We start from the raw sequence: 26,468 nt of genomic DNA, 5'->3' as shown, positions 1-26,468 counted from the left end.
TACAGACTAGTAATAAGCTATGGAGGCCTCTCTAGGACACCTTGCCACACCTCCTGCCTGCTCTCTAGCCTCTCTAGAATATTTTCCCATTCTGGACACTGTTAAATTTGATTTTACTTTACTGTTATAGGAAGCTTTGGGTTAACTGTAACATTACCTCACCCACAGCCGTTTCTTTTAGCTACAGATATGCTTGGCCCTGACAGGTTTCTGTCCCAGCAGATAAGCAGAGTTGACTTCCTGTATGTTGAAATGGTTGCAGACCTGCTCAGTCCCTATATCCACTAACTCTGTGGAAGGATTAAGCATTCTATTGCTTTATAATAGAGCAGCCTTCAAAAATGGTGTCCTGTTTCTTTCCAGGTAAACCACAGCATAGAAACTGGATTTTGAGGGACATGCAGCCCAATTAGAAACTTTCCCCTTGACAGCTCTTCAGGGAACCAGTATGAAAGGTAAGCAAATGAGTTAAAGCCACAGATCTTTGATCCTTATTTAAAAAACTTCAGGTCACGCATTGCTTCAGAAGGCAGAATACACAAAAAGGAGAGCAGCCACAGGGCACAGAACCCAACTTCATAAAACCACTGAAAGGTATTTTGGCCTCACTTAGCTGTGAAACATGTAATAGGGTTGAAAACGTATGGAAAGGTTGTGGAGAAAATGCATTGCCTGATGCCAGTGTGATGGAGATGCCAAGTAAATGAATTAAGCAGATAAACAAGGTTTCAGAGAGGTGTTAAGAGATGCAGGAACAGTATTACAAGGAGGAAACTGAGAAGTGAACTTTTTCCATGTAAGCATAGAAGTTGCAAGCCTTGCATGAAATGGAAGTCACATGATTTTTTGAGAAATATGGAAAATAATACAATTTTACATTCACAAGGTCTCTTACCATAGACTGGTATATTCTAAGAATGGTATTGGGGTTAAAGGAGCAGGCCAGGCTGCAAATGGAGGACTATGTTGTTAAGTAAGCACCTTACCAAACAGGTCTGGAGGGCAACAGCTGCCGCTTAGGTGGCACAGGCACAGGGACTCTGGGGGTCGCAGATGCTGAGGGGCAGTACTGAGCAGTGTCTCTGAAGCCATTTATGTCCATTCATAATGAACTTTACTACAAGGGTAGACCTAAACCGAGGTACCATCCTAATATATCCTCCTCATATATCATTCTTGGAATATATTCCTGATCCCTGTATTAGTTATACAATTTGCCAGAACATTCATGCATTATTACTGAGTTAGCAAAAGGCAATGTTAATGTTTGTAGGACTGATACTTTATTACAAAGCTATTTTTTATGTTTAGATGTACTATCAACATGGTCTGTAGCATATTAAAAATAGCTTGGAAAAAACAGAAGAAAAATTTCAGACACAGGCAGAAATTAGGGAATTAACTCTGTTTCTTCAATTTCTGTGCTAGAAGAGATGAGTAACAAATTATTTTCAACTGTCAACTAATGAAAAGAAACTCGGTCAAAATTTCAGAAGGATAAAATGTTTTACAGGTGAAAACCCTATGGTATTTCTGTAATGAAGTTCTTGGTCAACATACCTTAAGGTGTATTTAACATGACAGATTGCTGAGGATGCTCCTAGTTATTTGGTGCAGGTTAATTTCATACAAATACTGTATTTTCCACTGAATGTTGTTAAAATATAGGACAAAATCTTTAAAGGTAAGCAATCAAGAAAAACACATGCCAGTATGGACTAGCAGGGCAAGCATAACCTCACAAGCATAAGAAAAGAACAGACACAAATTTCTCATTTCTACTGTACAGGAACACCATTTATGCAGCCCACCCAATAATCTTATACATCAGCGCCCTCAAAAGCCTGGCTTCATAGGTAACAGTATTTTTTCCACTGTGAATCCTCTTCTCTTCAAGGGGTTGCTCAATGACAGCTGGGATGTTTCTTCCATACAGCTCACATTGCTTCAGAAACTGAATGCATTCTTGAATAACACTGTCTCGTAGCATGATCATGTGCTTGGACATGTTCTCCAGCAAGGATAGGAAACACCGTTTGGCGTAATACCACGTATCAGTGCTCAGTTTTTTGTTATACGGCTCCAGGCTTTTAATGACCCTTGAAATACCAAAATCATAGTTTCCCTTCACGCAGTAGAGGGTACCAATGACTAGATTGACAATGCAAAGATGGTAGACATTTTTATCAGGATTATCATAGGACAACTGCTCTTCCCCCTTCTCAATCTTCCTCATCAGTTCCTCTGCGTCTTCATTCTGGCTTGTCAGGATGTAGGAGACACAGAGGTTAGCTAACACAATGGCACTAACATGGAGAATGTTGTCATAGTGCTTTTTAACTATCGGCTCATAGAAGCTAATAGCTTCTTTATACTTGTTCTCTTGCATGAAGAGTACGTGAGCCACATTGAGCTTCCACACCTCGTGTTCGTTACAGAACTCCACTGATTTGCGGAAAATCTTTTCTACCATTGTGTAGTTCTTCATGTCCCAGTAGATCTTTGCCTGGGCCATCAAGACAGGCACATATTTATCCAGAGTCTCATCATACTCATTAACTGCCTTTTTTACAGCTTCATCATCCCAGTTTTGCCTAGCATCCTGTACCTGCTTCGTGAGCCTTCTCAGCTGCTCAGTCATTGTCCCTGCTGAATCATCTAGCTTGTGAAAAGCCTCCTCAGGGGCAGTTTGACAAGTAATAATGGCGTCCAAGAAGTTGTACAAGTAAGGTGTGAGCAGTTTATAGGTCAGATGGGCATTCTCTGCCAGCACATCAGCTGCCAGATCGTAGTACTGATGCTTGCAATAGAGAAGCAGCAGGTTTCCAAAAGTTTCTGGTGGACAGGGGTTCTGCAGCAGAAGAAACTGCAGTTTCTCAAACCCTTCAGTGGGCTGGCTGTCCATGTTCATTAGCGCTTGGTTGTGCAGCGTGACTGGATCCAACTCCTCTTCAGCCCTTGGCGGCATATCTGTGAGTGCCTCCTGGGCCGCTTTCAGGTTGTGCAGCTGGTACTCAATGGCCGCCTTGAGGTTGAAAGCCTCCACCAGGGCCGTGCGGTGCAGGAGCAGAGTGTTGCCTACGCTGCGCACATCAATGCCCTCCGTGGTCATGCCCACGCTGAGCTCTGGGTGCTGGTGGATGCCGCGCTCTATGATGTCGGAGATGTGCTTGAGGGCAGGGGCGTACTGCTTGGCCGCGTAGCAGCACAGCGCCATGTTGTAGGACAGCTCAGGGTAGTAACCCAACACTTGCATGGCGCCGGCAAACTTGCCGCTGGCCTCTTCGTGCCGCCCCTGCCGGTACAGCAGGCAGCCCAGGTTGATCTCGGCGTCGGCCCTCTCCGAGGGGTCCTCGGCCGCTCCGGGGCCGCCGTCTGCGGCGGCGGCCAGCGCCTCCTCCACCAGGCTCTTGGCCGCCGGGAGGTCGCCCTGGGCATAGTGGATCGCGGCCTGGAGGCGCAGGGCCCGGCCCTGGTAGGCGGGCAGGTCCAGCAGCGGGCTGGCGGCCCGCAGGGCCTCGGCGTAGAGCCCGGCCTTGTAGAGGGCCTGCGCCAGGTACAGCCGGTACGCGTCCAGCTCGGGGTGCAGCGCCACCAGCTGCTCGTAGCACTCGGCCGCCGCCGCGAAGTCCTGCAGCTGGTAGTGGCAGTAGCCCAGCAGGGAGAGCCCTGCCCGCGAGCGGCTGCTCTTCTGCAGCTCGCGGCTCAGCAGCGCCACCGCCTCCCCGCACCGCCCGCCGCCGATCAGCCCGTAGACCGCGGCCGTGTACTGCCCGTCGGGCACCGGCGCGGCCTCCATCGCCGCTGCCACGGCAACGGCTGCCGCCGGGGCGGAAGCGGAAGCCGGGCCCCTTGCTGCCGTGGCAACGGGTGGCGCCGGAGCGGAAGTACGCCCCACGCGCCCGGCCGCTACGCCGGAAGCGGAAGCGGCCGCTTCGCGGGCGGCGCGGCGGGCGGCTGGCCGCGGGGCACGGCGGGAGCTGTGGTGCCCGCCGCTGAGGCGTCCGTTTGCGGGCCCCGCCACCTCACGGCCGGGGAGCGGGGAGCGGGCTCGGGGGCGGGCGCCGGGCGCGGTGCGACCCCTCCTGGCGCCTCTCCGCTCTCCCCGCCCTCCGCCCCCAGGCGGCCTGCCGCGGCGCCACGCGCGGAGGGGCGGGGCGGCGGCCGCGCAGGGGGAGCTGGGGCCCGGCGGGGAGCCGCGTGCGCCGGCCATTTTCTGTTCCCTGTTGTGTTTCACGTCCCGGGCAGTGAGACGGGCCATTTAGTGACGATTCCAGACCGGCTCAGGGCTCCGGCTCCTGTGCGTCCCGTTTCAGTATTTCGCGAGGCTGGAAAGTGTGAAATCAAATTCAGCTGCCTTTGGTTTACTTCTGAGTGCTGTGTTATGTGCTATGTGCTATGTTACGCTGAATGTTTGGTTATGCAGTAAGTGGCACTCCAAAAGCAGGCCCCAAGATAAACGTACAGTTCTAGGACACAGGCTGTTAAGTATTTTATTGATGTCTTGGGCTTCTTGAATGTGAAACATTCCCTTCCCAGCCTACTGAGATCCAAAGTTCGTTATGGGTGATGGAAGGACAGATGTTTGTACCTTAGTACGGTACACCAGCTTTCCTGCAGCTTTAAAAAAATCAAAATTATTTCTAACTTCTCTGAAACTATTTCAAAACATAATTGTTCTTTGGAGGGTATCCCCCCCCCCCAGTATTTCTACTGAACAATGATACAGCCAGGATCACAAACTATAATTTCTGTAAATAGTGCTGTTAGAGTTGCCAGCCAGACTTGGTTCCTAGTCATTCCAGATTAATGCCAAGTGTACCCAGTGAAGTTTGGTTTGCTCCCAGCGACGTGCTGCAAGATCATGTTTCAGTGATTGTATCTGGCCATTCGGTTGCCTGTGTTTTCCTGGTCCTCTGTTTGTGTGGTTCAGTAATCAATTGATACAGCTCTGATTCATCCCAACAAGGTACTTTCAAAGAAAAATACTTTTTTTAAAAATCACAGCAAACCATTAAAATTATTTAATATATTTTTTTTAGAGAGATCAATAAAACCAAGTTGTTAATTTCAAAAACATGCTTTAAAAAGCTGCATCAGCATTGTTTGATCTACTAAAGCAAAACAATGAGGGTAATGGTCTTAAAGTGCGAAAAGGATGCAGAAGTCTGAAGTTACACATTTTGAAACTATGTAGGATTCACTTGCATTAGAACATACACACAGTATTTCTGTGCATGTGGCAGTTGTTTCCCATAGGCAAAGGTTCAGTGCTTATAATGGTATTCCCCACAAAACTGTAAGATGCAGTGGCTAACATGCTTGTAAATTGGTAATTAAATACAAAGTAATCCAAGAAAGAAAAGGTAACAAGCAATATACAGTATGTATTCCAGTACTGGCACATTCAAATGATGGAAATCACTGGAGTGTCTAATTTCAGCAGATTTATACCTCCCACCTCATTGTTACGTTAGAACCCATTCACATGATTTTACTCTTAAAATCTTCCATTTCTCTGACAAAACTAATAAAGAACCTTCTTGGTCTATGTTTTCCTGCTCAGAACACTCTAAGCATTGGAAGGTCTGTTATGTTTTACATAACCTTGAAATAAACCTGTTCTAAAATTTTACTCAAATGCATACATGATGTATTAGTAACCGAGACTCTTTGTTTTTATGAAGGGAATGTAAGTATTCGGCCTGTAGACTGAAACTCTCCTGTTTTTCCACTGTGATTGATTTGTCTAAATATTACAAATGATGTTAGGCACTGCTGGTTGCAGTTTTCAAAAAGTAGTTTGTGAATATTATTATTGGCTTTGTTGATAACTACAGGCACATTATGAGATTGCAGTGCACTATAAGAAGGATCAATTAGCAAGGTCACCAGTCTAGAAAAATGCAGCTGCTGTACCAAGGACACCATCTGAAGGAATACCTGAGCTAAAATGAAACATACTCATCTACTCTGCCATTATTGTCTGCAGGGCAAAAAGCGTACTAATGACCTTCTAAGCAAGATCTCTGGCCCTGCAAATAGTAGGGGCTGGCTGTGACAGAGATGCATGGGGAGTTCACTGTCCAACTGCCAGGTGAGGCATCCAGTTTAAACTTCTGTGAGCTGCCTAACCTTGTAAGCATGATTTTGCTTTGGAGCAGGAGCAAAGAGAGGCAGATGTCTGTATCTCAGTCACGCTATGAAGCTGTTCTGTTTTGTCTGTAGGTCCCAGGCTGGCAGAAAGGCAAAATGGTGGGGCACTTTTAGGGGAAACTGTCTTGATTTTACTGCTTGAATTATGGCCAAAGACACGCGTTGGATGTCTCGTTCCAACTTGGGAGGTGGGAAACCCTTCTGTCTGAACAACAGCAGAGCCTCTACCTGAGGTGTTCCTTGCCTTGGACAGTGTTTGGTTTTCCAGTGGGGTCACAGTGTCATGTTGCAGGGGAGCACTTTAATCCAGAAAGATTTTATCCAGAGCTTAATCCAGAAGTCCTGAGCTCTGCCACCAAAGCCTGTCTGCTCTGTGCATCTCCCAGGAGTGAAGCAGAAATTGGGGCTGTACCTAGCAGGTGTCCCATCTCCTTGCTGAGCACAAGTAGGGGGCTTCAGCAGGAGGGCAGGTGACAAGCCCAGCCTTGTGACTCCTCACAGGCTGGTGAGGAAGGTGCACCTGCAGTTCAAAAGCCTGCTCCAAATCTAGGGCATTTATGCCTTTTTATTTGTTTTTATTTTTTGATATTTTTTGTGTGTGCAGAAGGGTTGATTTTGCTAAGCGGCCTCATGGGTAGGAATACTAAGTGGGATTACTGCGTGGCCTGAACTGTCGTTGAGGATGGGGATGAAGACCCAGGTCTTCTGCTGATATTTTCTGCTGATAAGGTGAGGGCTGTTGGCTGGCTCCTGTGAGACCTCACAGCCCCTAATTTGTGAGACAAGAAACCTGACGAAACTCAAGACTGAGGTTAGCACTAGTCAGTAGAACACCTAGGAAAAAGGCATTGCTGTTCAACGAGCTTGAAGCACCTTTGGGAGGAGAATGAAGCCTCAGTGACCCTACGGGTGCTCCACATGCTCACTACATCGTAGCGCTGCAATTGTAAATGCTAGAACCCTCATCCAAGGCCAAATTTCCACTACCAGCTGGGGCAAATAAGCGATGACTTGTCTTGCTGAGGCAGACCAGATGTGTTGGGCATCTCAAGGGAAAGGCCAAGCAGCAGTTTACTAGCTAGCACTGTCCTGGGTAACAATGTCTCTGCCCTCTTCTCCACATGCCCTCTGATTTGTTCTCTGCTCTTGTGGACCTGTGTTTTATGTTTCAATGGCTTTTGATCTCTCCTTGTGCAGTGGGCAGGGAAACAAGTAAAAGACATGGGAACGTCAATTTAATAACATACAGAGTCATGTTTCCTGTACACATCTTGGAAGAATTTGGCAAAACTGACAAGTACTGGGAAAATGTTTCCCTGTCAGAAATAAGGAAAAGCATATACAATTTTTGTACATTATACCAAATTTCTGTAAATTACATCTAGCTTGTAAGCACTAGCTAGAAAGTTTTCCACCATCTTAAAATATAAGAAACTTGGAGTATGTTTCTTTACTGCACGCATCCACAAAAAAATCTTTTTCTCTCAAAAATGCAAGTCTCTTGCTGATTCCTAAGCTAAGTGTTAAAAAAAGTATAAGATTTTTGGTTCGTTGGGTTTTTTTAAGATTGAGCTATCACTTTCAGAGACCAAATGCTGTTCTGAGATGCACTACTGTGCCCCTCTGGTTTCAGTGGGGTTGCTTCATTTTGCCCGAGAACAATTTGATAAAGATCTAGCCGTGCTCTCTCATTTTCTTCCTTGTGATGGAGGAACAGAACCATAACATTAGTCAGCAGTTTCTGAATTTTGACCCACAATAGCAAAGATACCGAAAGACAGGAGAAATAGATGGAGGCAATTACAAACAGTCACTTGATTGATGGTTGACATTGTTAGAGCTTCAGCTGTATGTCAGGTTGCGGTGGTGCTGAATCCCCGTCCCTGCCAGTGGGTGTTGCTATGGGCAACAGCGCACTGAAGCCAATAAAAAGGAGAGGAAATAAGGGGAGACTCAACCTTGGGGGAAGCTGTAGGGTATGCGCTATAAATTACGTTATACTTAGCAATATGCAATACCAACATTCAGGAAAGCTGTGTGTACCTGCCAGCAGTACTATGTCAGTTCCTAGTACCGTTTCTCCCATAAAGTACATGCTGTAAGTTTTGTATGGCTTACAAAGCTTCCTGCTTACTATCCTGCATCTGTCTTTATTCAGGGAGGAAAGAAGTGGTAAAATAATAGCAGAAACATTACCATTTGGTGCATGTATTCACTGCTGTGCAGTCTGTGTTTCTGCTCCTTCCCTGCTTCTTTCTGCTAGAGAAAGTGATGTGGTTCAGTTGTGTACTAACAGATTGGCTTGCAATGGTACTGAAATTTCCAGCTATTCTCTTCCACACATGATCAGTGGTACAGAGTGTTTTTGTTTTGTTGTGGGTTTTTTTTAAGTGATCAGCAGATTTGTTGTTTCTGTTTGATTGTCAGACAGATGTAGTCAGCTTTTCAAAGGCGCTAACGACTCATTTTTCTTAGAAAGGAGGAAAGCTCTTTTTAGCATCTGGTCAGCTGGGCTAGATTCTGATTTCCATTAAGTTGGTGCCAGTTCAAGGTAATTCCACTAAAGTAAATGGAGTTTGGCACAGGTGTAAAACTAAGCTGAATTCAGCTTTAATTTCTGCTGCCAGACAGCCCTATATTTAGAATCCCATTTGTCATGGAGTACAAAGGCTTTTTTCCCCTATGAATGGGAACCCGTAAGCACTGCAACATGACTTCTCTTGTGACCGGTCATGCAGCAGAGAAAGCACTCTCAAATCATAGATCATAGTTTTGCTATGCTAGTGATCTTTGCACTAATGGAAAGAGACCAACTTCCAGGTAATACCAGCATCATCACACAGAAACAGATGCATTTGGTTTTGTGACCTATCATGTTTGATTAGATTTTTATGAACACCTCTACAGACGTCTGCATGTGAGTCTTGACTAGTGCTGGCTGTGCTAGCCATAATAGCATCTCAAATTGTACTGAAAGAACTGCAAGAGAAGTAAGAGGTAGTTGGTCTGGTATGATGATATTCTTCCTCTCCACCACTTCAAAATATTAATTTCAACTGGAAATTATATTAGGAAGTCTTATCCATGGTCCACTTTTCAATGTAATATAAACCTGAAGCACAAGGCAACAGATTTCTTTTTTTATTTGTATTCTACTTTCATTAAAGCCCATTAGTCTTTTCCTTACAGGACACAGTAATTTTTAAAAAAATGAATATGTTAAAAGAGCTTTTTTTAAAAGAAAAAAAACCCTCTAAAATTACAATGCAATATTTTGCCTTTATGCAAACTTCCCCTTGCTGAGAAATTTACTGCACTGTTAATATGAATTTCCTAGGGAAGCAGGGACAGGTTGGTGTTTTTAAAGATAATAAAGTTTGTTTTTAAATGTAGCAAAGGTAGGCAATTCTAAAGGCCCTGATCAATCACTAAGAAGCTTTGTTGTAAAAAAATACTTCTTTAGAATACAAAGCAGGCTTTTCAGAATGTTCAGGCATAAAAGAGGAGGGAAGAGTGAGACAGGAACATCACAAAAGCAGGCATAATTGATTCATAACATGTACTGAAGAGATGCAAAACAACAATGTAATTACATACTATTCTGTTTTCCTGCAGCTCCTTGCATATGATTTGACCAGCTTGCATCCCGGTTTTACTCTGTATTATTAATTTCATTAAGCTGTAAGTTCTTATATTTCAGTCTGTTGTCAGCTTTACAGATTTTTACAGCAGCAGTTGAAATGTAGTGCAGCTGAATGAATGCTTCTTGTGCTAAGTCTTCCGTGTCGCTCCAGATACCAGCGCAATCTCACCAGAGGCCTTTCTTTCAGTCCCACTAAGCCTCCCAGTAAAAGCAAACTATGCCGCCACCAAGATAATATCCAATCAATTAAGCATGTCTGTGAAAGCATTTCTTGAAAAAATGGTGGGCTTAAGCTTATGAAAACCTTTCAGACAGCTCTTATCGTAAAGCAACACTGACATTTGCAGGCTTAATTTATGTCTTTGAGAGACACGGGAAAGCTAGAGGAAAAGGAGGACGAGGATGCTGCCTGAGAAGGAAGCCTTTTTTGGTGCAGCTCCTCCCATTTACCTCTATTTACTGCCACGGAGTCCAGCATAGGCTTCAGTTTCACGTTCAGCTTCACTAGACACTAGAAGAAGATTAAGAAAAATAAGAGGATGAGAGAAAAAATATTGCTGGTATGTCCACTCCTTTGATGGACAGTCCAGGGAGTAACAGGATACCAAGAGTTTTAATCTGTGCCATGCCTCCACCCTCCTCACAGCCAGCTGTAAATTTCTGTCTAGGTAAAGCTTATTGTTCCATTGAGATCTCTGTATCGATCTCGCTTGTTTTACCTGAGCTTTTAAGTAAGCCACCAAAAATGTGAAAAAGCACACATAATGTGGCAGAGTTGCTGCTCAACTACTTTAGCCTTGTAATCCTTAAAGACAGTCCTTTTGAGGCATCCCCTAAGTGCTGGCATCTATAAGCAGGACATCCAGTGGTTGGATGACAAGCTGGACAAAGCTGAAATAACCCTCAGATTCTCTCCAGTGCTAGATTCTTATTTCCTATCAATAACAGCACTGTGCTTTCCAAAGCTGGCAAAAAAAATATCCATTTTTGTATGCTCAAAATGAAAGAAAAAGAAGTGTTTTCTTTTTAGGTTACACTGAAATCACCTCTTTTCTACATACCCAGTCCAAAGTTCATAGAAGCCAGTAAAAATCTTTTATCTGGTTTCAGCCAGCTTTGAATCAGCCTCAAAATTATATGATTCCTGCACACCTTTGTAAGAAGTTAATTTCACTTTCCCCTTTAGTATCAAATGCTTATAAGGAAAGACCACAAGTGCTTCAGTAGGCTTTGTGCCTACACTGAAGAGACACAGAACCTCAGTAACAGCAGAACCTGGGTGTGAAAAAAGGGTTAACCAGCTACCTCCCAAGCGGTCATGTAACGTGCCCTTTCAACACAGAGGAGTATTATTCTTTTTCTGCTTTTTTTGATTAGCAAAAAATAGGTTTTGCTGAAAGTTGGGTGTCATGCTTTCTCTGATAGCATGGAAACTATATGTATTTGTAATTTGAAATACAGGGTTAGTGCAAGATAAAAAATAATAAAAGAAGACAGAAAAGGTTGTTCTTCTAGAAGTGCACAGAATTATAAGGAAAAGAAAGGGGAAGCAGGTACCTTTGCAGTTGATAATTTCCATGATTTGCTTTAAATAGCAGGGTTAACAGCAACCACTTTATTGGTCCCCAGAGCCCAGACACCACTAAAGAATTAGATTTTTTTATAGCTAGTCTGCAAGCCATGGGAGCTTGGTTAGCTACTGAAGTAAGTCTTGGTAGATTTTTAATTGAGCTATTATATGATAATTAAGGGTTAATGGCCTGATTTTAAGATGTGCTGAAAACTTGCAATTTCAGTTGACTTCAGTAGGAAATATGAAGGCTCAGCACTTTTGAAAAATCACGCCATGAGTAAGAAGCTGGTTTGAGTGGAACTTGAAGCAAATCTGCTTGAAACTATTTCTTTAGAATACAGCAGAGACTGGGCAGATAATTTTGCAACCTTGGGCCTGGGGTAAGAGACAGAGTTTACTGCAGTCTCTGCCACATACAGTATTGTTTGCTTGTGATAGCCATTCATTTGATAGAATGGACGTGGATTTGTAACATTCCCATCACTGTGCCTCAGAGTTCCCCATTTTTAGCTCTTTATTTCAGACCACTGTGTATTCCTCAAACCTGATTTAGCGGAGTCCGAAACAGAGGGTCAGTAATACATTAGCAACACCTGAAAATACCTGAAAAGCTCACTGCTGTTATCATTAGCATCTGCATTATCATTGCCAACTCTGTGCCTAGAGGCAGCACATTAGATACTCAACTCTTGACAGCAACTTATCAGATCCTTTCTGTGCAAAGCCAGTATCCATCCCCTGGCAGTTAAGCTTGATGGTATTTCTTAAATCTTGAAAAAGTTTCTGTGAAGTATTTTTCCAATATAAGCTTTAGATGTAAAAAAAAAAATAATCGGTGTTTAAACTCGTGTTTAAAAATCAGCATATGTCAAACATCTCTAAGCACAAAGATGGCATTGTGCACTCACACCTCGTCAGCCCCGGGATCTGTAAGCCCAAAATCTAGTATCCTGTCCTAAGTGCTATACCAGCAACCTATACCTCTCACAGGCAACATAGGAGAAGGAGAAGGAGCTCATTGGGACAGTAGACTAACTCAGCGTGGCTGTGCAGCTCTCGGCTATGTTTGTGTCCATTCTGTGCAGTTTTTTTGCCAAGACTGACCCCAAGACCGTGATGCTTTCAGTCCTAGTGCCAGCTAACAAATCCAAAGGTCTGGGCATGACCTACTGCTGTGCCTGTCCCTCCAGGCCTAGGCATATGCCATGCTCTTATGGTAGGAGACAGCCCTCTCACGTACAGTGCCAGGAGGACTGAGCGTGCTTGAATCAATTAGCTTTGCGTTAACTACAGCAGAGACCAGAAGACCAGGTAAATTGAGAATGGATTCAAGAAGTACCCACACAGTTCTGTGGCAATCACTCTAACTCACAGTTAGCTGTAGACACATTTTAAGTCCGTATATTTCTTACAAATATATACCTAAGTGCATATTACAGTCTAATAACCCAGGGGCACAGAGGTTATCAGATAAATTACAAGAATGGTTAACTAATAACATTAACTTTGATGAAATAAAGGAGTATTTAAGAAAGAATAAACCATGTCTTTGATACTCATTTTTACTAAAGCACAAACAATTAATTCAATGAAATACTCACAAAATATATAGTGTAATTTTAAGAAACTTTATTTTCTTACACAGTAATTTAGATAGGGATTCTTGACAGTGCAGATTTTGCACTTGGTCTATAAAATGTCTTTATTCAGACATTGATTTGGTGTTTAAACCACTGCTTCTGTGTTTAGTATTCTTTCACTTTGGGGCTCTCTCATTCTGATCTAGGCTTTTAATTAAACCAACTACTATAATTCCTATGGAAATTAGCTTTTATTTTATTTTTTCCAAGCTACCAAAGCATTTCAGTAGGACTCTTCTGATACAAAGTACACAAATTGGATTTTATTTCTGCTTGAGATGTAATTAAAAACTCATTTGATTACTATATATCTGGCCCTGTTTTAATTATTAAACTCCAGTAATCAATTTTCTTTTATGAAGCTTCTGGGAAATTATCTCGAAACCAACACATTTCTCTCCCTTCTGGCAGGCTCTCTACCATTTACTGAATTACATTCATAGCACCTGTTCCTGATCCGGATTAAACCACCAATTTATTCCCAGAGCTATTTAAGTTTATTTGGCTGTAGCCTAGTCAGGGTTTTCTACCTCCTGGCTGCACTTTTTACTTTCCATTTTATTGCATGAGAACCCCTTGATGTACTGCTCCTCCATGCCACTATTTTTGATGCATGCCTCTAATGAACAGCTTTGCTAGTGATCTCTAATTTGGTATCCAGCTTCTTAACGCCCAATTTATTATTTGCTTTAGAAGGAAGGAGCTTGGTCTTCAACAGCTGTCTGACACGGGATACAGCCACGTAAACTCTTAGGTCCAGAAATGCCCCTTTTCCTTGCCCCTCCTTGGCGCAGCAGGCAGGCAGTGAGCTGCAGGCAGTGAGCCGTGCACAGCGGTGACGGAACCCCTGCCTGGGAGAGTTCCCGTCTCTCTGCCCGGGACCTCGATGATGCCCACTTGCAGTCCTTCCACTGCAATGCAGCTGCCTTGGTACACGGCAATTGGTACAGGATTGGTGACCTTTCCCATTGTATCCCCCTTACTGTAAAAGCTGTTGTTAACAGCAGAGTGATAAAACGTGCTGGAAAAGCAGTTACGCTGGCAGCTGCATGCTCCCGCATTAGGAAAAGCCAGGCAGGTTTGCAGTTCCCTTCTGTATCCATATATTACCTCAGATGGGTGACTAAGGTGTTGTTCAGAAAATTACTGTGTAGCACTGACTTCTTCCTACCACCCCCAATTATTTAGGTGTCTTCTGTGACTCCGTATTGTTCTGCCCACAGCATACTTTCACAAGGTGTAGCTCCTCTTACATATAAGCTCCTCCGGTACAATTAACAATATATTGTGTGCACCTGGGAGAGGTGCAGGGCTGCCTGAAGGAAGAGCTCAAAAGGGGGAGAGCATGAGATCCTCTGAGGAAGCCATTTATGGGAGAAGGTAAGGAGGGAAGTGTGTTTTTTCTTGGGTATAGAGAGGTATTTCTTAGGTATATTTTGCTAGATAAAGCAAGTCTCTTCAGGGAGAGTGTGGTAGGTAGCAGTGGAGGCATCTGTTGATAGATCTGTCTCCTGGGTTGAAGGGTGGTGGTGGGGGAGAAGACTTTATCAGCTGTATCACTTTAATCTCTGGGAAAGCATCTTAGCTGAAACAGCTGAGAGAGAGCACAGATGCGGCCAGAGTCTAAAGTACAGCTAAAGCAAATACATTTTGCTGTATTCTAATGCCAAATCCTTTTAAAGAGGAGCACAGTATGGGCTAACTTACAAACACTGCAGGACCTCCAGAGTGTATACTTCTGCCCCTGGAGATTCTCATCCAAATATTGACCAATTTTGACCTTGCTTAACTTATGAGCTTTGACAAGATTACAGCTCATGGAAGTATGGTTGCGGGTCTAATATTTGTAAAGTGAGTTTATGGAATAAGACCATATAAATTCATTTTTATGACTGAGCACATATCAAAAAGTTATAGGTCTCAGTGTTCACTCTACTTTGGAACCCAGTGGTTTCTAATGAATCACTTTTATTATGTAGGCAGTTTCTGAGTTGGAAGGGAGGACTAGTGACCGAGAAGCCGTAGGGATAAATTCAGACCTGGTGTAAGCATATGAAGCATTGCTGAAGTCAGGGGAGTCGTGACCAGTTACAGCAAAGCTGAATTGGACTCCTGAGTTTTGCTGAAGCGGCTTTCACGTGAGAATAGACAGGCCAAAGGTGAGCCATCTATCTGAAAGTCCTTGAACTTCAGATTAGTTCAGATAAAAGGGAACCTGTACTGCAGTCATCCACAGATTTGGTCTTCATAATACAATTGCTTGATGGAAGTTGTTTTGAAAACCCAAAAGTATTGCTGTATATATACCTGTGTACTAAAACCAAAAAGACTGCTAAAATTCTACTGTCTATAGGTAGAATACAGAAGATAAAGCAATACAGAGAAGATATAGGGATTAACTTGTGTCAGTCTCTGACTATGTGTGTATATGGATTAATTATTTGCCCTACTGATTCAGGGCCATGTTTAATCATTATGTTCCAGAAAAAAATACTGTATTTGTGAGGGGGCTGAGTGTATGGAAAGTATATTATGGCAATACACCATTGTTGAAGGAGACTGTTTATTCCTTCTAGGGCTTACTGAGGAGAGGTCCAGGTCGTCAAGTACATAATGCATCAGTGCATTACTTGTGCATTTCTGCCAGGGAATTTTTTTCTGATGCCTAAAAATGTGATTAGATTAAATGAATGTACTACTAACTTCCCTGATAGAAAACAGGAGTTTCTTTTAGCTTCTCTGTAGAAATTGTTAGCAGTGCAGAAGGAAGCCAGTTGAGCCTGGAAAGGGATCTAATACACAAACAGGTGTTCAGATCTTCTACTATGAATTAGCATAGTGCTTCTTTCTGGTGATGGTACACTAGCAAGAGTAATGCTGCACTCCTTTGTAAGTAAACACACACACTGTAGAGGGATGATTATAAAGCAAGATCCTCCACTGGTAAAATGTGTCAGGTACTTCAGGAAGGAAAATATGTAGAGCTTCTGGTAGCCAAATGTGCTCTGACCAATATCAAGCGTGCTATGCCATCAAAGGGAGAGCAATACTGAAGGACTGGGTACCTACTGAAGTAGCTCAACTGATGTGTTGCTATAGTTGCAAATGATTCATTTGCTCATAATAATTTCATAAGACCAAGGGTTTGCTCAGAAGAGGAAGAGTTATTACTTCATAAACAATTTCTTATTTGGCTCTGCTGTTTATGGTTTTGAGTCTATGTCTAAAGCATGTGAGAGACAGAACGTTTCTAACTCTTTTCCTTCAACATTTTAACCAAGCAGCTGATCAATGTCTTCTGCTTTGCTATTAAATAGATTTTGAAAAACTCTTCAAACCGTATCAGTCTCATATGCTTATTTAGTTCTTTGAATTTGCCCTCAGCTGGGAATTCTGCAGGCAACTGTGATTCTGTTGTGTTAAACACTTACTTGAAACGTTTCATCCATCATCATTTCTACTCCTTTTCTGATGCAATGTAGTTTGTGCTTTGTCTTTCTTGAAAACTGAATGGCTGTTAAATTATCCATTTATCTTCTTTCAGATTTGCTGTACGATTTGAGTTCCCTCTATTGGCTGTCTCTTCCACCTTATCTGCCAACTTTTCAGTCTACTTCCTCAGATCTTTATATACATTTCCATACATGACTGCATGTCCTTCGCAACACATTGGGCAGATAATTCTAAATAAGACAGCAACAGAAATCGTAGTATTATGAATTATTCGCTTTTTCTCGCAAATCAGGCTGAAAGCCTTGAGTGAAGCTTAGCTTCACTAAAGTCAATGGCAAATAATGTTTTTTCTATCTTCTCCCATGCATCTCTGTTGATGGCTTGCCCTTTCAGTTGAGACCTTTTTGGCATGACTATCTGAGAAGTAAGTTGAAGTACTCGTTTGAAGAGGAAAAAGTACTTGTTTCTGCTATCTGCTATCTCTTCTTTTAAAGCAATTTGGGAAAACTTGTAAATTCTTAAAACTGCTGATAGTAATACAATGCTTCAACAATAATCTTCCTGAATTACAAAAATTCCAGCAAAAATAATATTCTGTTAATTTCCAAAAGCAAAATGAATCCTTCCCTGCTCTCAAGAAACAGAAAAAGAGGATCGAGATCTTTGTCCCCATTGTAAAAAAACATGTTTGTGATGCTCTGAAACCACCAGAACTATGTCTTTTCATGTTACACTGTGAAATAGTGACTGACTTAGAAGGGAATTGCAAATAAAAGCATTTTTTCTTCTTTTCCTAGTTTTTCTTTCTTGTAAAAGTCTTCTTCACCTTTTCTCTCTGTTAATACAAAAGTGGCAGAAAACAGTTCACTGATGCTTATTCCGTTACTGGAAGCTGTAATACAGTCATAGTATCAGAGTCTTCAAGTTCAAAAGAATTCATCCTAGGTGGCCTCGTTTAGATTAATCAGTAGACAAGCAACAAGGCAACAAAAGTGCTGAACTAGTTGACTTCCTATTTCAAGGTTACAGAAAGATCCTTCTGCAGTGCCAAAATCTCCTTTCTCTGGGACAAGCCCTTATTCCTAATGTAATCCTTAGCTACCGACTCCCCTCAGCACTAGCATTTGGCCTGATTAAGTTTCCTCTGAAGCAAATGTCTTACAAACACAGCAGAATGTGTCGCACCTGCTCTTTCTTGGATAATATTACCCCCTGGATTTCAACAGAAAGTGAGACTAATTTGATCTGCCAGTCTGTGCAGCCTCTGTCCATGGTGTCTCACATGCTGCATCCTGAGCCTATCTGCCTTACTAATCCTTGTCAGCCAGGCAGTCCCAGGAAACATAGATGCATTATCTCTGACTCTGTATCCAAATCCAATGTCAGAAATAAGCCCTGCCAAAAGTGTACATCTTTATGGTATTCTTTAGGATCTGTTGAAAGTTGTCATGTTCTTCCTTCAACATGCTACAAAGGAAAAGCTGATTTCAATGAGAATCACACAGAGCTGATCAAATTGCTTCCTATGAACACATTTTTCTGAATAGCTTATGCCTGGTTCCATTTTTCTTTTTTTAAAACATTTAATAACTTCTGAATGTATTTCAGGGAATGTCTATATATTGCTCACTGCCTAGTGCTATCCCTGCCCCCTGACTAGATGCAAACTTAAAAATAGAACAGCAGTGCTCTGACTTTTGTACCAACAGTCCCAGATATGGGTGAGTGGTGGGTACAGCAAGCCATTTCCAAAATGTTCATACAGCTAAACTCTTCCTTATTAAATAATTTAAAGAGTTTTTTAAATTCTGACTGTATAGAGAGGACAGAAATATCTGAAACAAAAAGTAATTGTTTTGGCTGCGTCCAGCGACTCTTGCCTGAGTGAGGACTATCGCACACATTTTGTTCTGGAAAAGGACTTCTAGAGGAGTGGTCCAGACCCCGAATTTCTTCTACAATATTTCCTCATATAAAATTGTAGTTGAAGCAATGAGGGAAGGGGGGTAGAAGCAGTAACCGAGGAAAGGCTGTGTCAGGACATAGCAGTATAAGCACGATTCTTAAAGCATACCTTTTCCTCCTTCTCTGCAAAGGAATATTAAAAGGTTAATCTCCTGCTTTGTAATTGTAACTACATAATACACTTGTGGGGAAAAAAAAAAATCACTGTTCGTGCATAGGCACTTCCAAGTCATGTATCAAAGGCAACTCTTGAACCAGAGAAATTAAAAGCACAGAGGTAGCCATGATTGTTGGAGATTTCTGTGTATTTTTTCTATGCTTTGTAGGGGCTCTACCATTTATGATACCCTGTGCATTTCATGTATGTTTATGAGCAGAATAGATGCTTTTGCAGCTACCTCATTGTATCTAAAGACAGAAATCTAATGATAGATTTAACTACAAGGCCAGACATTGTCTTCTGTAGGAAGACAGGCATATTAGAACTCTTGGAGTTGTAGAGTGATTAGATTTCTTTCTAAGTACGTCAAACAGCATGATAAAGAAGGACTTTGTCCCTCCACATTCCATTCAAAATATTTAAAGTACTTGCTAGGCCAAACATAAATGTTTCTACTCTTCCCAGATTCCCCCTAGAATCCTGGATGGAGTAATGCAAATTCACTTCTGTAGATACTATTATATGTTTAAAGCTCTCAATACCCAAGAAAATCTTGAATAGCACTAAAAATAGCACTAAAATGGAGCAGTTCAATGGAGCACCAAGGTAGAGGTGAGCAGGGCAATCTCAGGCACGCATAAGTTGTAAAAGCCATGAGCTTCTTTATCTTCCACAAAGCCATCTCCCTTAAATTTAAATAGCTGCTGTCATTGTCACTGACTACCTGACTATGTATTTATCTGCCCAGAAGCAGAGTGCATGGCCTTTGGCCCTGCTATTCATAGTGTTACTGTCTCTGCCTAACAATGCTGTGAACAGAGCTGGGCTTCTGTTAGCATCTTTTGTTTGACGTGAATTGCTGAAGCTTTGATGTTATTTGTGAGAAAAATAATGATTAAAAAGAGTAAGATCTTCACTTTCCCATTCTGTCTGCTCCCCACAGAGAAATCTAATCTGAGTTGGGAAGAATCTGTGGCTGATTCTGCCTTAGGTATATGCAAACCGTGAAGTTCAGGACAGAAGTCTGTCTGTGTTGAACCTCTTAGCATCTCTGTACTGGAGGGTCAGAGAGGTAATTTCTTCATGATCAAAAAATTCTGTTTCTGGTTACACAAACATGTACGTTCAAATAGGTACAGAATACTCTGTGTGGTGAACACAGCTGTCAGTGAAGCCACGGTGCTTTATTTTCATTGGGATGTCTTAGATTTTCTGCTTTAATTGCATATGCTTCCCCTTTATAGAACATTCTAACAAAGAAAGGGGATGATTACTTCATGCTGAAGCTGCATTAGTAGATTTGAAATGCTCTACAGTTCAAAAAAATGCATTTTTCCTTATAAATTATTATTCTAATAAGCTTGTTTCTCATCTCTACTGATGAATGCTTTTCTTGCTGGCATTTTTGAATGAAGAGCAAGTGTGATGCAGTAAAGCGTAACTAAAGCCCCTAAAATCAGAGCTTCAGAGTAAATGGATGGCTGTTCAGCTACTCAAGGCAAAAACTCCACTGTCACATAAAAATACTCTGATCAGTGATCACTACAGTAACAAAAAAAGTAAATTCAATAAAATTATAATGTCCCAAGTGTAATAAAAAGCAATGAACAAAAAATTGGGAAGGTTTTATCCTCACAAACCTTTGATCGCCAGCGTGAGGGAAACAGATTTGATTACTAAGGTATTTTGAAATTGGAGGTGGCTTGATTCCCACATTGAGCGGCAGATGTGGGAGAGAGCAAGGGAGCAGAGTCATGGCTTGCCTTGTGCCGAGAGCAGTCAGGCTTACAGAGCAAACGTAGAAAAGTTTTGGATTTAGACACTTGGATATGGGAAATATAGCTGTGCATAATTCCTGGATGTTTTTTTTTATATATACCCAGCTATCATTATATATCTATATTCAGCTTCAAGCTCCACATTTGCTTATGATGTAGCACGTTTTGTATATCTTTGACCTTTTTTCTTCTGGGTTGGCAGGCATTCCAAGGGGCAGTCAAACAGGATTGCTAATGGAAGCAGCACAGATCTCAACGATTTGCTGTCACTCGTAAACCTTCCGACAGAAAGAGGCCAATCAGGAAACAGTTCCAGCCAGGTAAGCAGAGGGATGTGATACACATTTCCCAGTAAAGGAAGACTCACTATCCTTTACTTGGAATAGGAGCTGCACCTCACAGTGAGTTGTCTTGAGCTACTTTAAGGAAATGCAGAGAGCAGAGCAGATGTGTAAGGAGGAGGTAGAACCAAATTTCCCCAAAGAATGTTTCAGAATGGAGAAAAAAAAAATAAAAAGGCTAGAAGGCTGTAACTCCCTAAAATGCTCTGCAAAGTTTATATACTGTTTTAAGAATGAAACATTCCTCATGGGCACTCCGGTATGTAGCCTAGCTCCTACGCTTTAACTGTGGAGAAGATATGGTTTGTTATAGTACTGTCAGCAGCATTGGGTGGTGTCAGACCACTCCTGGAAGTCTGGGTTGTGATGTTCCTTCTCTGTTGCATGTTTCTGACATCCACAGCTGCCAATAGCCTACACCTGGGAACTACTCTGAGCAAAGAGAATTTCAGGGGACTTCGCTGATCTGTCTGACTTTAACAGGAGTTGCCAGCGTTCACTGGTTGCTGGGGCTCTCTCTACTGTGTGGGTGTCAAATAACTCAGAGCACAGCATTAGGTCCTGCTGTAGCAACTGTGTCGGTGTGGACACATGCATTCCCCACAGAGTTCCCTTCAGGGTTCTGGATACTAAGATCTAACCACACAGATTCAGGACTTCTGATCACTAGTATGGAAAAAACCTATATGCAGAAGCCTTGATTTTGTTCTCTATGGTTTAATGTAATTTTGTCATCAAAATAAGTGTCAAATGCTTATTTCAAACATACGGTTCTTATAAGCACTATGCTAGTGAGCTATATAAGTACCACTAAGATTTTACTAATTTGTCAGCTGCCACTCTGCCTCTTTATGCTGCATTTGTAATGATGTAACCCATTCTCTCCCCACATGCAGTCCCCACAACGTATTACAATGGCGAGAATTTTAAAGACTGTATCAGGAAAGAAAAAAAAGTATCTGGGACTTAGCCATAGTTGTAGTGTTCAGCTGGCCCTAAACAGGGGATTTACAATGCCTGAATACACTGCTGATGTGATATGTGTATTGAGGTTTGATTAAGCTGCATATGAAAATTAAAACTTGGCTCCACAGCGAAGAGAGAATCTCCCGCAGCGTGATACTATGACATCAAGTTTTCTGTTTACCCCTAAGGCTGGTGCTGCAATGACTTCCAGGTTTGATGGTGTCTCTTTTTTAAGTTGTTGAGCAGCAGGCTAATAGCTGCACAGCATGATGCAAAGACAGCAGAAAGCAGGGAAATCAGATGTGAATATATTCCCCAGAGATCTCCTGCTAAGATGGAGCTAACTAACCAGAGCTTTAGTGCTCAGATGTAGTCTTCTCATGCAGAGGATGGGCTGATTATCAGCTCTTCCTGCTTTATTGTACATTTTTGGATTACAGATGCTATTACAAATCATGAATTCTGGTATAATATGCATTCTAGTGCAATATGAACTATTATATTGAAAGGAACACCACAAGAGTTTTTTGTCCGAAGTCAGTTTTCCCCATATTGTCCAAAATGATTTTGGTATTTTAAAAATACAGGTTTATATTCTTCTTCTGTGTTTGCTTTGCCTTAATTGTTTGGAAGCTGGAGGTTTAGTTTATTTCATTACAACAAAGACCCACCTAAGAAAGGGACAGGATTTACTGGCAAAGCAGCAGCCCACCTCGCTGTTTACATAAGCGCATGTTGTCCATGTCACACAACAGGAGCTGCCTTTGCTGCTGGGCACCCCCTTCATTATTGCCACCATGGCAGCCTCAGATGCCACAAGGTACAGAGGGGCAGGGGAAGCACATCATCCTTCTTGCCTCACACGCTACTGGTGACATATCTGGTCTATAAAATGAAAAGGAACTGCCAATCCATTTTTGTTTGTGTGCATGGAAGCTAGTCCATCAGTTTAATGTTACCATGGGAGCTGGTACCTGCTTCCCAGCTCTTGGCTTTGTATCATCACTGACCTGCTCATTGCTTGGAGATGTGAGGCAGTTTAGGGTACAGAGGTAACAGGGAGGACATGTTGCAGTTCCCAAAAAAAGCCTAGTGAGAACATCCCCATGTTTTCTCAGGTATCAGTGGCCAAACTGGCAGTCTTTAGTGGCATAAGGCAGTCTGCGCGGTTTCAGTGAGTAAGAGGAAGACTGGCTGACACAGTTACACTGACGGTTAAATAGTTCTATAGTGTTATTTTCCATTTACCATCCTGCTCGTGTAGCTCTGCTTTCTATACAGATAAGAGAGAAAAAGTTAAAATGGCGAAGCATATGTTATGCAAGTCAAATTCTGAAGCTGGTTTAATCCAAAAAGAGAGAAGCATTATTCTGTTCATCTACTGCCTTAATAAAGTAGTACTTGAGAGCTTATACACCTTATATCAAGCACCCATGCAGTCAGTGTAGGAGCATGATTAAATGAGTAAACTCCAAGTTAAACAGCACACAGGTTAAACCACAAATCATTTGTCACTGACCTTAAAGGCTTGGCCTAGAGTGCTCCTTAACAGTTTGGAAAGGAGCCAGAAGGGAGTGCAAAGGGTCGGCCTCGAGCTTCCCTTTGGGCCACACATACTCAGAGGTCTGACAGCAGCACCTAAGAGGCTGTCCATCTGGCACCTCTCTGCAGAGCACTCCACACCTTGCCATGATGAAAATCAGTTTGTCTCCAACAAAATAAACAGGTGCCCTATCAGCTTTTATAACTTAGAGTAATATTGTTTACAGATATTACCACCTTCAGGGAATCCACAGTTTTCTGCATAGAATTCAGACTTTTGGTAAAGTCGAAGAAAGATAAGAGTTCAAATAGCCTTCAAGGCTGTAAGCTAACTCTTTTTCCCTGGAGACGCAAGAACAATCTTCTCTGGACTCTACAGGAGCAGTAAGTAAAATTTACCTCATACAATGGCATGCAGATGCTATCAATCCACTCAAGCTGCAACCTGGGTAGTTCATCTTTCCTGTTCCGATCAAAAATGGCCTGAATTGAGAAGGGAACAAAACTGTCATGCTTTATTACACTGGAGTATTTTACAGACACATAATCCAGCACTTTGGAGCTACGATCAAATTCTCACAACCAGAATCATAATCAATATTTGCAGCAGTCTTCCTACTGCTTTGTCTGCATGAAAAATAGACTGTTTATTTTCAATTCTGTTTTGAAATTTGTAGGCTGAATGTATTTGGATTTTATAATTCTGTGATGTAAAATAAATACACTACAGTTGGAGCTGAGCTGGTAAGAAACCTTCTGTAGAAATGTTAAGTAGATACCTTTGCACACAGGGTTTTCCAGCTCAGCAAAATGAACAGTGATGGATATGGGCTGGCTCCCTCCCTCCCAGTTACAGACCCTTTCTGCAGAACCAGCCCTGTCTGTGAATCCCAAGGGTGGGGAATCAACAGATCCATTTTGGGAGCAGTTACCAATTTGTTCCTCTGGAAACAGCCTAATACATGGCTCACTGCACTGCCCTACAGAGGAAATTAGAGAGACTGAAGACTATGTTTAATGAGGCTCAAAGGAGACGGAAGAAACCCGGTTCTGCAGAGTCTGAACGTTGAGTTGAGTTTCCTCCATTCCTCAAGTAATCTCTACTTGAGATTACTTGGCTCCATCAGCTTTCCATCTACAGGATTTTAATCCTCCTTCTAGTGGCCCATCCACACCATTTACTGATACTGAATGGCTTTTTTTTTTTTTTTTTAAAACTCTCTGAGTATGCCAAGTTTTAAATCTTTGTCTTTTTCTGTGGAAAGTCTGTTCTTCCTCTGGGCCCATCTCCTCAAGGTTGACATCTCTTGAGAAAATCTACTTTCCTTCTCCACCTTCTAGAAACTCTGGACTATACATATTACATTACATTAAATGTCTGGTTGATTTCTTCGTATTTGTAGCTTGCTCTTTCTGACATACACAGGTATCACACCATGTACCTAAACAAGACCAGGAGGTAAGTTTCAAGGACTCTCTGATCTTAAATGGGAATCATGGATTTGATTTTGGAAAATTCTGCATTTTCTATTCCAATAATTTTGAAAAATCCTGTAATTTTCAGATTTTTATAAGCACAACATGAGAAAAAAACCCTTGAGTTAGAAGAGAATATCACATTATCTTGATGACTTAACAACTCTCATTTAACAATAGCAGCAATACCTATCTAGGTGGCTTGTCACAGTGATATGTCATGAAGTACATCAGGTTTGACCTTGTTCAAAAATTCCTCATTAATGTGGTAAAACTCGGCATGACTTTGACTCTCGGCCATCAACTGTTAGAAGTGATGAACATTTTTTTCACATTGTGATTATCTGCTGGCCTTATCTCCCGACATAAAACACTTAATACATCTGTTTACTGGATTTTTTTGAAATTGTGAAGGGCCGAACAGAGAGGAAAATCTTCTTTCAGGATGTATGGCTTCAAAGTATCCTATGTGTGGCCCACAAATTGCTGTATTCCTTGGTGCAAGACTGTAGAGTCCAAAGGAAGAGTGAGAGGGCTCCTGTGATGGAGGAAATACTAAAGATATTTATAGCAATACACTCTTCTTTCCCATCTGTCTAGGCTGTTGGATGCAGATGTTCAGAAGACATGAGTCCAGAAGAAAGCTCTGGCTTTTGTCTTTCTCTGCTCTTCTACCAAGTCTACAGTATGTCCCAGGTGTAGATGTAATACCACCTCAAAATAATTCTTAAGGTTGCTGGACCTGGGCCATTTGCATTGGAATTCATTGCTACTTGAAGACAGTAACATTAATGTGTGTGTTGACATAAAATTACTTCCTAGTATTATTCTTATTCCTTCATTAGCATGAGAAAAACACTTTGCAAATTTTACATACAAGGCAGGAAAGGCATTTAAATCTGTATTATCTGGAATGGTACTTGCAGTTATTCAGGCCTAGATTTGGTCTCAGAATTGTGAATACCATGACTGACTGATTACTCTTGTACTGGACTATAGCTACTATTTTTTCTGAGATGTACACACAGAACTACTGTAAGGAAGAAATTCATTAGTGTCCCAACCTCTGTCAGTATACAAAGTGAAAAGCCATTTATTTTATCTGAGCATTATTTATTACAAACTTTCTAACTTTGATTCCATTACATCACTGCAGGCTCATGGGGCAAGTATTATCAAAGTGAAAACAAGTCTGAGCCACTGGAATGGTCTTTTTATTTTTTGGAAGAAAAAACATATATGTGAATAGCTTGTAAGTTAAATTCTTTAGAATATTCTGTTACTCTTCTCATGTTGCCTCCAGATAACAGCTTGTCAACATTTTGAGGTATTTAATCTGGATGAAGATTTCTCTTCAAATTGTTCATGAAAATCTTTATGAAACTTTTTTCTTAGTTCTTGTTTAACACTTTATACCCATCTGCCTATATTCCACTCAACACCAATTTATCCTTTCAATCACAGTGATATATTTAGTAGTATACCTATAGAAATGCTCTTCAGCATTTGATACATCAAATAACGGAGGTAAGACAGCTGCAGCATAAAGTAAATCTGACAATTTTGATTTTCGTTAAGTAGCTGGTGATTTTTCATTTGAATACTGTGTGTTAAAAACAGTATCTTGCTTTGAAAATTGAGAGAATAACCTTGGGAATAGGTAAAGAAAATGGGAAAAAGGGCTCAATGCAAAAGTGACTGAATTGACTGGAGAACTTTTATATGTGGCTCTAAATGCATGTCCTTATTGTACAAAGCTTTTATTTATCCCAAGA

At 41.8% G+C, this 26,468-nt stretch overlaps 2 protein-coding genes and 1 long non-coding RNA gene across 3 annotated transcripts in view; 1 reads left to right on the top strand and 2 right to left on the bottom strand.

Moving 5' to 3' along the window:
* Positions 1 to 26,209, top strand: LOC129736647 (uncharacterized). Its single transcript, XR_008733560.1, has 4 exons — positions 1 to 455; positions 20,571 to 20,688; positions 23,445 to 23,601; positions 24,009 to 26,209. It is a non-coding gene; the product is annotated as an uncharacterized LOC129736647 (long non-coding RNA).
* IFT70B (intraflagellar transport 70B) lies at positions 1,261 to 4,016 on the bottom strand. The gene has a single exon (XM_014282954.3). The coding sequence runs from the start codon at positions 3,797 to 3,799 to the stop codon at positions 1,799 to 1,801; it is 2,001 nt and encodes a 666-aa protein (XP_014138429.2). The 5' UTR covers positions 3,800 to 4,016; the 3' UTR covers positions 1,261 to 1,798.
* The window catches only part of PDE11A (phosphodiesterase 11A), a 134,066-nt gene continuing 114,301 nt past the window's right edge, over positions 6,704 to 26,468 (bottom strand). Inside the window, exons 19-20 of the mRNA XM_055718621.1 lie at positions 23,617 to 23,700; positions 6,704 to 10,310 (exon numbers count right to left, since the gene is read on the bottom strand). Coding sequence (XP_055574596.1) covers positions 10,149 to 10,310; positions 23,617 to 23,700 — 246 coding nt within the window. The 3' untranslated portion in view covers positions 6,704 to 10,148. The remainder of the gene's footprint in view (positions 10,311 to 23,616; positions 23,701 to 26,468) is intronic.

Source organism: Falco cherrug, chromosome 8, assembly GCF_023634085.1.
Source record: "Falco cherrug isolate bFalChe1 chromosome 8, bFalChe1.pri, whole genome shotgun sequence".
NCBI classification, from domain to species: domain Eukaryota; kingdom Metazoa; phylum Chordata; class Aves; order Falconiformes; family Falconidae; genus Falco; species Falco cherrug.
The sequence above is the reverse complement of the archived record's forward strand: the minus strand, read 5'-3'. Positions and strand labels throughout refer to the sequence as shown.

What these genes read in the sequence shown, in the direction of transcription:
- IFT70B (XM_014282954.3), bottom strand. Translation starts at nt 3,799, where the DNA reads ATGGAGGCCGCGCCGGTGCCCGACGGGCAGTACACGGCCGCGGTCTAC.